This window comes from Podarcis liolepis (assembly GCF_965112155.1).
Source record: "Podarcis liolepis genome assembly, chromosome: 3".
NCBI lineage: Eukaryota > Metazoa > Chordata > Lepidosauria > Squamata > Lacertidae > Podarcis > Podarcis liolepis.
This window is the reverse complement of record NC_139557.1, coordinates 55,268,264-55,279,563: the sequence shown is the minus strand read 5'-3', so window position 1 is coordinate 55,279,563 and position 11,300 is coordinate 55,268,264. Positions and strand designations below refer to the sequence as shown.

Sequence of the window (11,300 nt, the reverse complement as noted above, 5' to 3'; positions counted from 1 at the left end):
TAGATCTTAACATGGAAATTGGAAGTCCAAGTATATATGTGGACCAGGCGCCATTTGTTAACAGATCACAAGGAAATAAATGTTGTTGAATGGTCAATCTTATATCACATGGGAGGGGGGACCTTTACAGCAGGGGTGACTAACCTGTAGCTCTCCAACTGTTGAATTATAGACCCCATCATCCCTGCTTGTGCTTCTGCCCACATTGCCCTGGTGTCGTGGCTGCCTCACCCCCAAATTATTCTGATAAGCTGTGATGCCAGACACACTGCCAGCCACTCCAGGGAATTTGTGTTTAACATTTGGAGGGCCACAGGTTCCCGACCCCTGATTTAGAGCCAAACACCGAATACACTTCCTAAAGCAAATCTGTACATCTCGCCCTTTCTCTCTTTATCATTATTAAAATGAACACCTCCACTGTACTTCCATAATCTTTGGATGCTGTGAAAGGGAGAGTTCTAAAGAGCAACTTCTTTTCAGAACAACTGGTCCTAAGAAGGTTTGGGACTGAAGATAATATGAGAATGCTTCTCGTTCCGTGTTTTGCTTTGTGCACAACGCATTCGTTTCAAACCCAAGGCCTTCGCAATACAGTAAGATTAGCGTTTCAAGTGCATTTTAAACTTCAACACACGGTACAGCTTCTTCTATAACGCAAGAGATTCAAGAACGCGAATGTCAAACACCTGAAGTCAATTTATTATCTGTGATGAAAGATGTCAGAGAAGGTGGCCTCTTGGAATTAAAATACTTTTGTCTTAAGTAAAAGGGGAACCAAAACATATGTGGGCGTCTCTCTGTACAAATGTTCACACAGGTTGATCAGTAAAGTCGGTACAACAATTTCCATCTAGTCGCTCTCTAGATGGGCAGGGTTATAGTCGGGATCGTCTTCTTCATCCTCCAACTCCAAATCATCCATTTCCTGGAACAAGGATTCATCTACTTCCACACTGTTTCCAGCTTTGGGGAGAGAAGAGAGATAAAACTGTCATTCTAGCATCATTCTAGAGTTCAAAAGCCCAATACCAGATGGATTGCCTGCTATGCTTGCTAAGAATCTTTAGCAAAATGCTATGAAGAGTCAATGCCATCTACTGCTCTACATAGTTATATTAAACAGATTATCTAAAGCAAGCCAGATGGAGAGGTCTGGTGGGCTGCATTGTGTCTGAGGTTTGTGAACTAAAAGGCAGTTTAGATCTCCACTGCGTGCCATCAGTTGCTGTTGAACAACATGCATTTTGGGTTTGTTATATGGAGTATCCCCATTTTTCCTCTGCCTTTTAAACATTTTTAAACCCAACACAGCCTAAGCAGTGTTTGAGTGCAACAAATTATGGGGAAGGAGCCCTCAAAACAATAATCTTGAAGTTTTCCCAGTTGCCTATATTATAGGGACTTTATGTCTCCTCTGGTCAAAAATCAGCTTTGGGAAAGGGTTTTACACTGAGGGAAGGATTAAGCCTCTGCTCTCCTCACTCTCGCTTGTTTCATTCTGAGCTTCCACAAGCTGCTTTGGATTTAAAACAAAAGAAATATAGGGAAGAATAATTGGATTCTATGTAACCTGCAGTTTGTGTCTATGATTAATTAAACCGGAGCATTCAAGTGCTTTCCATTCCAAAAAGGCAAAATGGAACAACAGTGACATCTTCTGGACAGTAAAGTGGCTTTTCTTTTCCACATGTTCTTTGTTACCTTGGTCCCTTTATATTGAGGCTACAATCTCATGCAGTAAACCCCATGACCATCTCCTTCCATATGAACCTTCCCGGACCCCTTCCGAGGCCCTTCTTCGTGTGCCTCCTCCTTGAGAGGTCCGGAGGGTGGCAACAGTGGCTCCCTATCTGTGGAATGCTCTCCCCAGGGAGGTTTGCCTGGCGCCTTCATTATACACCTTCAGGCACCAGGCAAAAACTTGACTTTTGAATGTTTCCTTATGTTTAACATTCCTTTTTTTAACCAGGCCTTTGGTTGATTTGACTGACATCCTATGCCCTTTGAAAATGTGGCTTTTGCGCGCAGGGGGGGGGGATTATTGGGTTGTTGTTATTTTTATAATATATTTTGTTTTTGTTTTGTGAACCGCCCAGAGACCTCTGGGTGTAAGGTGGTATATAAACTCAATAAAAAATAATAATAGTAATTTGCCTACATTATTAAGGCTGCATTATATCTCTGCTTCTCTGGGGAATAAGGTGCATTCTTTTTACTTTTAATCATTACCTTTCTGTTTTGTCTTTACGCCAAGCAGCCAAGGTGATGAACCTGAGCCTCTCAGACACCCAAACTAGGCACTACCCAGGGTGAGACATGATAAGCTTCTGCCTGTCTTTGACATACCCCCTCCCCTCACAGGTGAAGAGCTTTGCCACCCTCCAGCTTCCATCAGCGCATTGGCCACATTTGGGGGGTGAATGAGGATGACGAGCCAGGCAGCCATCCCTTTTTGCAGGGACACATCCTGCGCTTCACACCAGGTGCTTATAGCACAGAACTGGCAAGCAAAACATTAAAACTTTTAACCCCTTCCAAAAGTGCTAGAGGCAGCATTTAGGCCCCTACCAGGGGCAGATTTTGTTCTCGGTATGAATAATTACAATTTGTAACAATGGAAATAGGAATCACCAGTTACCTTCTTCCAAGAACTGAATATCAGATGTGTCAAGATTATGATCTGTTTCGAACAGCTGTTTCCCTGGAAGAAATAAGAACATAATAAATTAAGAACAGCCCTGCAGGATCAGGCCCATCTAGCCCAGCATCCTCTTTCCCACAGTGGCCACCTAGATGGCTTTCGGAAGTCCATTTTGGGGCCCACCACCCGCTCTGGCCTACAAATCCCATCAGCACCAGCCAGCACAGCTGTTAGGGAAGGGCTGACCTAAGGCAACTGATACCTCTTACCTGTTAGTTTATTTTTGCCAGACTGTTCTTCCTCTTTCACCTTCTTTCTTTTAAATTCTAGCATCTCTAAATCAAATTTTGCTTTCCAGCTTAGAAAATTTTCAATGGTGACCGGGGTGCCATGGAAACATTGCTACGCAGAAAGGCCAAAACAAACAAACAATGTTAATATACAATTCAGAAACCAAAACAATCAAGAACACACAAGTCTGCTCTAGCTGTCTGGTACTCTTGGACTGAGGGACAAATGAGAAACACTCTGTCCCTATTCATCCTCTAAAGGACTAAAGGCTGCAGTACACATGGGGGGGGTTTGGGGTAGTGTGCTTGAGAGCTAACTTATTATTTTATTAATTTATAAATCACACTTCACATTGAACTTCAAGGCAATTTTTCAAACATACCCTAAAACCAACTAGAAACAGTTTAAAACCCTGCCCTCCTTGACTGTTTTAAAAACAATACCAAAAGAAAAAAACACCTAGGGAAGAAACCTTTTCACCCAGCAAGAAAGCTTATCGGAACAAAAAATGTCTTCAGTTGTTTCCTGAAACTGTCATATCTCTGCAGAGATTTTGTAGCAGAAAACTGGGGCAGCTACAATGAAATCCCAGCTCCGAGTTATTGTGGAGTGGGTTTCTGGCATCATTTTAAGGACTTGAAGGAGAAATGCTTCTGCAAAATGCAGTGACCTGCTGGCTCAGCCTCTCAAGCAGGGCTTTTTTTCAGCTGGAGCTCACCGGAACTCAGTTCTGGCACCTCTCAGGTGGGCAGCATTGCCATTCTAAGAGAACAAGGGAGGCGCTTATGGTGAGTTCTAGAAAAATAGCACTGCTCTCAAGTAACCTGGCCTTGAGCTGTGATAAGCCTATACATATTGGTACCAAAACCTTGAATTTGGCCCCATAGCTTTGGGAATCATTCAGTTGAAAAGATGGGTTACAGATCTTTAATAACAACAACAAGAACAACACTTAGAAGAGGTTGCTGGACTAGGCAAAGTGAGTTTAACAGCCCTCCTTATTTACCACAAAGTGTATCAAAGTAAAGCTACACTTAGCCAGGCCGGGGAGTCCACTAAGATTTCTTGTATTCAGCAGATAAGAAAAACAATTTCAACTAAACTTTTACCTTTTCTGCTTCCTCTGCCTCTTTCTCCTTCTGTTTAGTTTCCTCTTCCCTCCTTGTTTTTATCTGATCTACTATTTCATTTAATTTCTCTTGCACAGCCGATACTAGTGTGAAGATCATTACCATGCCCAGGTTCTCGTCTGCCTGAAATACAGAAAAGTGTTTAGCAGGAAATGAAGTCACCTCATGGCCCAGAAAATACAAAACCTGTGGGAGGAATGTTGCCAAGCAGGCAGAAAATGGGGGGGGGGGGGGGAATATAGATATACTGAATGCAAAATCCACATGGAGCAACAGCTTCAAGATAAATCACTCCTAATTATTATTTGTATTTAGCAAGACTCATATTGTCTCAGACCTGCAATTCCCAACTAGTACAAAAACAGCACAAAGGCCATCTTTGCACTTTCCAATGCGTTGTGGGATAGAATATCCTATAACAGGTTACTGTTACGTTGGCCAATCTAGTTCTGATGCCACAATTAAAAAAGCAGACAAAAATAACATCAAAACCTGCAGATATGCCTTTGTAAAATTCATAAATCATTTCATAAAAGGGAAAAATAGATGGTCTATTATAATGAGCAATAACTAATAAAATGCTACCCTGAAAGGTTTCCAAAGCCACCTGCAGATCATACACAATATAACTTAATGCAGGCTAAAGCGCAATCCTACTTTGATTAAGTCCCACTGAGCTCAATGGGACTTGCTTCCTGCTAAGTTCATATAAAGATTGCAGCCTTAAATTATCCTTAACACTCTGCCACATTGCCAGTGGTGGTGCATAACAGATTCCTTACCACCACTTCAATGCAAACTTGCTTTTTTAAGGCATTGTGGTACAAAGCCAGGAGTTTAGTAATAATAATACAATTCAGAATAGTGATAAACTAAAGTGTGATATTACTGGTACTGTGCAAGATATTTCCAAGTGCTCTGTCAGCTAATGGAGAGGGACCAACATTAGCTGAATTGTTTGTTTTTTGTGGGAAAATGATTGCTTGTACATGAGAGCATGAGCAAAGTTCTTATTGTTACAGGGTGATCTCATAGCTAGAAGCATCCTTGGAGCATGAATAGCGCGTGAACAGCTCGTGCTGTCCCATGTGATTGGTTAACGTAGTATGGCCTGATCGCTCGCATGGTCTAGTACCAAGGTCTTTATCTGCTGGCTAGAACAAATTGCTTGACTTGTATTTTTTGTATCTTTCTATTTCACACAATAAAAGCTGTGCTGCATTAGCCCTAGGAGCAGCCATATTTCCCTAGGAGCAGCCATATTTCGGAACCTATCATGGTGTGAGACTGATTTTTCTTTGGATGCCGAGCTGCAACTCGACAGTTTTTGAAGTGGATTTATATTTATCCATTAAGTATTTTATCGACTTTACCTATCTGCAGAACCCATTATCCTTGAGCTTGAAAAAACAACCACACCCTTTATTCCCCTCTTTGTAAAGCATTTGTATTGCTAAGCATGGGGTAATAATTGAACTTGCTGCACCTTGATGTTATTAAACATTATTAAATTAAATTAAACATTATTTACCTGTTCCCGTAATAATTTCAGTATGTCTGTGATGTCACTGTCCTCAAGATTCTCTTGAGAGAGTAGTTCATAGAGGGGGATTTCATCAGGATAGCGCTCTGCATATGTGAATTTGAGGGTTGCCTGGACAGCTACAGTAGAACAGAAAACATTCGAAATCGTTGTTTCATTCTGCCAACAGAACCTACTGACATTCAAAATAAAAAAATTCCTTCCAGTAGCACCTTAAAGACCAACTAAGTTAGTTCTTGGTATGAGCTTTCATGTGCATGCACACTTCTTCAGATACACAGATACACTTTAAGGTGCTACTGGAAGGAATTTTTTTATTTTGACTATGGCAGACCAACACGGCTACCTATCTGCTACTGACATTCATTATATTAGAAGCAATTTACAGAACCTAGTTATGACGAAGGCCCAACACACAAACACACCAGTGTGAAACCTGCAGCCAAAGTGATGGTTGCTGTTTTAAATGCAGTAAGGAGGTGTCTGATTCTTGTGCTAAGCCCTCTAATGGGAGTGCAGCTCAGTTTTCCCTATTGCATTACAGTGGTACCTTGGTTTGCAACAGTTTTGGATTACAACCACATCAAACCCGGAAGTGCGTGTCCCTTTTTTTTGGATTACAACCCATTTTCTTTTGGAGGCCCCATTGGCAAATGCGCGCCTTGGGTTACAACCTGTTTTGGTTTACAACCGGACCTCCAGAACAGATTATGTTTGTAAACCAAGGTACCACTGTACACTCATCCTTTCCCATGGTGAAAATATAAAAATGCTTCAATGACAACATTCAGCTGCAACAAAAGAAGCTACTACTACGCTTGTTGTAGTAACAACAATCTAATTGGCCTAACAATCTAAATTTTTGTTTGTTTTACTACATTTAAATCCTTCACCTTATTCTGTCATGGAACCCAATGCAACAGAGATGCGGTTTCCAGGCTGTCTCCATACTAGACCCTGACCAGACCTAGACTTGGTCTGTTTCAGCTAAGTGGTCGCCCCTTAAGGCCATACACGGCTTGGGACGAGTTTACTAGCAGTACTGCCTTACCCCATATGTGCCCACCTGACTGTGTCAATCTGCAGACCTGGCACTGTTACACTGTTATCAACAGACCACCTCCTATCAATTTAGAAACAATCAAGTCTTTTAAGCATTTTATGCCAAATGTCTTTTCTTCGTGGGAGATCTCTTTCCATATGAAAGTTCAACATCAGTCAACTTACTTTCATCATTTTCTCCTGCTTCAGATGTCACAGTGATAGTGAAACTTATTGGCTTTTCTGATAACACTGTTGAAGAAAGAAGTCATAAATGAAGACAATAAAGGTTTTCTCCCTCCGCCACCCAGAGGCTGGTTGGTTTTGTCTTCATCAGCCATAACACAATAGCCTCTGCTCTTTTCTTTAAATTGTTTTATATAGGAAATTGGATTGAAATTCAAAGACCAATTAGATATCAGCTCACCGAGATCCCAGAATCAGCTAGACAGGAATAACCTCTATTAACTCAAGAGCCTTTCCCCTTTGAGGAAGGGACATAGCTTAGGGTCCCTTCCAACTTTACAATTCTGATTCAATGAACCCGTATTGCCCCCCTGGTGAGCAACCTGATCACTGAATTCCACACCAGTTGAAGTTTCCAAACCATCTTCAGATGCAGCCCCACATATAACACGTTGCCTCTTATCTGCAATAACAGGGATAATACTACTCATCTACAGCATAGAATGTCCTGGGAGATTGAAGTGTTCTCCTACTGGTTTCTCTTAGGGCAATCTCCCAGGACATTCTATACAAGATCTCAAAGTAACTGTTTTACTACAAAGGAATTTCAGAAATAGACTGGAAAGAGAAGCTGCTGAATTGCAACTCATTACCAAATTTAAAACCATGGAGAGACCTGGTCTGAACAAAGACATTGGATTCTTCTCTCATTATACATGACTAAGCCATTTTTCACCTTCTCACCCCTTGCCTTTTCCTGTAAGACCTATTGCAGTCGTTAAGAGTCGTCAACAGGCTCATCTCAGCTATCTGCCAATCTCCCATTCCCACCACCCTTCTGAGTAATACCCCTCCCCACCTTCTCACTATATAGAAGGATCTGGCAACTTCTGTTTCAGTGTATCTGAAGAAGTGTGCATGCACACGAAAGCTCATACCAAGAACTAACTTAGTTGGTCTTTAAGGTGCTACTGGAAGGAACTTTTTGGCAAGTGTGACACATAAAAATGTAGGGCAAAATCCAAGCTAAGTCATACCCTGAGTACACCCATTAAAATAAATGGGGTTAAGCAATTTATGTTCATTCATTTCAGTGGGTCCACTCCCAGTATATCTAAGCTTTCTCATCCTTTACTTATAGTAGCACAGCATGAAACAAGCAGGTATGCAAGCCCGATTTTATGCCATGGCCCTTATGCTAGTTCAGAAGTACTACAAACACCTTTTGAAAGTTGCACATCTGTGATCCAAAGTGATCTGGTATTACAGACATACAGTGGTACCTCTGGTTACGTACTTAATTCGTTCCGGAGGTCTGTTCTTAACCTGAAACTGTTCTTAACCTGAAGCACCACTTTAGCTAATGGGGCCTCCTGCTGCTGCTGTGCCGCCGCCGCCACACGATTTCTGTTCTCATCCTGAAGCAGTTCTTAACCTAAGGTACTATTTCTGGGTTAGCGGAGTCTGTAACCTTAAGTGTATGTAACCCGAGGTACCACTGTAATAACTATCTGCCACAGAGGCTTCTTATAGCACAAAAGACCAAAAACCAAGCCTAAAACCCAAGGGATGTTTTGAAGCAAGGTTTGGAAAATGAGAGCGCACATTTGGATCTCTGGAATAAAATCAAGATCTGCCCCCAACCATTTCATAATACGGCTCCAACTGCACTCCAGGACAGAATGTGGTTCCACACCATATTGTTATGTCTTTTCTTGTTTTAACATGGTCTGTAATTTATTTGCTAAACCGTCTTGGGAGCTCTTTTATTAAGATCAAAAGGCAGGATATGGGTTTTATTCAAATTAATAAGTCTTTTACAGTGGTGGTATTAAGAGGTTTAATGACTGAATGAGGGCCAGGTTTTCAGGATACTACTTGCGTGATTTGCTCTGTCTTGCTCTTCATAGGCCACCAGCATGGCCACCTCATGAGAAGCTGTGAAGACCCTAAGAAAAGCCCTGCCTGGATCAGGCCAGGGGCCCATCTGGCTTATGGGGAGCTTGAGAGCCGAGGACACAGGCGCGAGAGCACCGTCGCCTCCACTATCCGGAGGGAGCTGTCCCTGCTGCAAAGCGGGGAGTGCAAATCCCCACCTCCCAGGATCCCGAGGCAAAAGTTTGGCAACTTCTCCAGTTAGGATCGGGGGGCGGGGGGGACGGGGACCTTGGAGGGAGGTTTCCCACTTCGAAAGCTGGAAGTTCGGAGCAGGCTGGCAGTGCGGGCGATCGCCGCGCCGGGAGGCAGAAGTGCGGAAAGATCAGCTGCAGCGCATGCCGGAAACTTGGCGCCGCCGCCCTGCCCGCGCCCACCTGGCTCCGCACGCGGAGGTTCCTGCCGCTCACCTGTAAAGGAGTCCGGGTAAATGGACTCGAGCGCCTCGAGCTCGTTGCGCTGCTCCTCCGCGTAGTCCGTCATGGCCCCCCGCGGCCGGCCATGGAACCCTCCGGCCCGCAAGCGCCTCCGCCGGCAGAGCAGCGGCAGAAAGGAAGTCGGCGGGAGCAGGAGACAGCCGAGGGAGGCACTGCTCAGGCCGCCAGGACGCACGCGCAACGCGGCGCCGCCCGCTCGGCCTCTCTACTCATCGGCCTGGCAAGGAAATCCGTGACTCTGGCCGACGATTGGTCGCGCCTGCCGCCGAGGCGCGCAGGCCCGTTTCTTTTCCCACGGCTGCCTCTTCGCCTTGAAAGCAAGCGCGTTGCTTCCCGAGACCCTGGCTAGCCGGCAACTGCTGCCCGGAAAGAAGCGGGGGCTTCTCTTCCGCTTCCAGTATTTGTTTCTGTTGGTCATGCGGAGAAGGGAATCTGGGGTCTCCACGGGTTGCAACAGCTCCGTAAAGTCCTGCAGGGATAACGGGGAATGGAAGGGAAACACAGAATAGCAGCGCGGCGGCGCTTGCTCCCGAGAAAGTGCATGTAGGATTGCAGCCCGCACATTGCAATCCCACGGATCTCTGCCCAGAAATAAATCCTTTGAGTTTAGCGAGACTTCCTTTCAGGTTAATGTGTGTTAGGACCGCAGCTTTAATTTCTATTTTTTTTTTAATAAGATATTTATTGCAGTTTTTAAACAACAAACTGGAATAGAATATTTGAGATTTATAAAATAAGAATGGAAGTAAGGTAACAAATTGCTGCATATAACTATATGATTGAGAACGCAGGGAAGAGGGATGTGAGGAAGTCTAAAGATTATGAAAATATGATTTATGAACAACTCTATTTTATTTGTATTTTCTTTTTCTATTCTTACTTTTTCTCGCAGCTTTAATTTCTATTCCCACCTCCAAAGCCCCATGTGGCACCAGTCCTAACGCTTTCCTGTTGTTATAAGACTGCATAGAAAGAGGGAGGAAGCGTTTTTAAAAGCCAGGAAAAGGGGGTAAATTAATTGAGGAGGGAAAGCAAAAATGAGGCAGCGATAGGAGTCTCTCAAAATGAGGTGAACCCCTGGAGCACAGGTTCCTCACCTGTGATACAGAGCAGGGCAGGTTTTTAGGCTTGTGGATGCACGTCAGATGACTGGGAATGTTGAGAAATAGGAGTAAGGAGCAGGCAGTAGGTATGTGCTGCCAGCTTAATATTGGAGGCATTCTTGACATGCATGCAAAAAAATAGCGGAAGATTGTAAATTCAGACTAGTAATTCATAACACTGTAAGGGCATATTTTCCTTTCCCATCCTCTAATGTTTTTATAATGGAGGAGGAAGTAAACAGCAGGTAGAAGTACTCCATAGTAGCCAGCTGGCACTACAAAGCAAAAAGAAAGAGATGATTCAGCTGTCAGGGGACATGGTTATCCTCGATTCAACTCATTGATTTTCTGTTATTGCGAGATCCCTTAAAAGCCTAGCATTTAACAACCTAAAAATACTTCTAAAGGGAAAAAAACAGAGCCATTGCATTGTTTCTTTTAAATCTAGACATATTTTCTCAAGGATACAGTTGCTGGTGAATGTACACAAGAAATAAATACTGTATGTATATATATATATATGCTTTCGTAGATTTTCACGGGTACAGGAATGCAGGTATTGGTGTCTTCGGGTGTCTTCCCGTGTAAGAGTTGGGGTGTCTAGGCGACGTTTCGACGAGGTCTCACTCGTCATCTTCAGGCTGGTGCTTTCGGCTTCTTGTTACTGGAACAGAGCAGGATCTCAGTGTTTGAGTTCCTATAAATACTGTTGAGGGGGTGTGGTGTATAGCCTCCAACGTTCTGGGCAGAGAGGAAGTTCCCAGGTTAGTGTGCCTTTTCTTCTTTTGTTCCTTAATTACTTGAGGGATATCTTGAGTGATTTCTTGAGTGATATTCTGAGTACCACTTAGGTGGGTCATTAAGTGTGGATTAGTTGCTAAAGCTTTCGTGTCTTGACCTCTTGAGCTTGTGAAGAGTTTTTCTGAGAAGATGGCTGTACTGCACTTAGTTGTGCTCTGGCTTGGCTTCGTGTATAGGGGCGAGCTGTGG

At 43.5% G+C, this 11,300-nt stretch overlaps 1 protein-coding gene across 1 annotated transcript; it reads right to left on the bottom strand.

The window, feature by feature from the left end:
- Positions 1 to 681: 681 nt before the first annotated feature.
- Positions 682 to 9,422, bottom strand: RWDD1 (RWD domain containing 1). The gene is made up of 7 exons (XM_083497926.1): positions 9,181 to 9,422; positions 6,836 to 6,901; positions 5,597 to 5,727; positions 4,045 to 4,188; positions 2,914 to 3,046; positions 2,642 to 2,704; positions 682 to 966 (listed from the first exon to the last, which is right to left on the bottom strand). The coding sequence occupies exons 1-7, from the start codon at positions 9,251 to 9,253 to the stop codon at positions 854 to 856; spliced, it is 723 nt and encodes a 240-aa protein (XP_083354052.1). The 5' UTR covers positions 9,254 to 9,422; the 3' UTR covers positions 682 to 853.
- Positions 9,423 to 11,300: the final 1,878 nt, after the last annotated feature.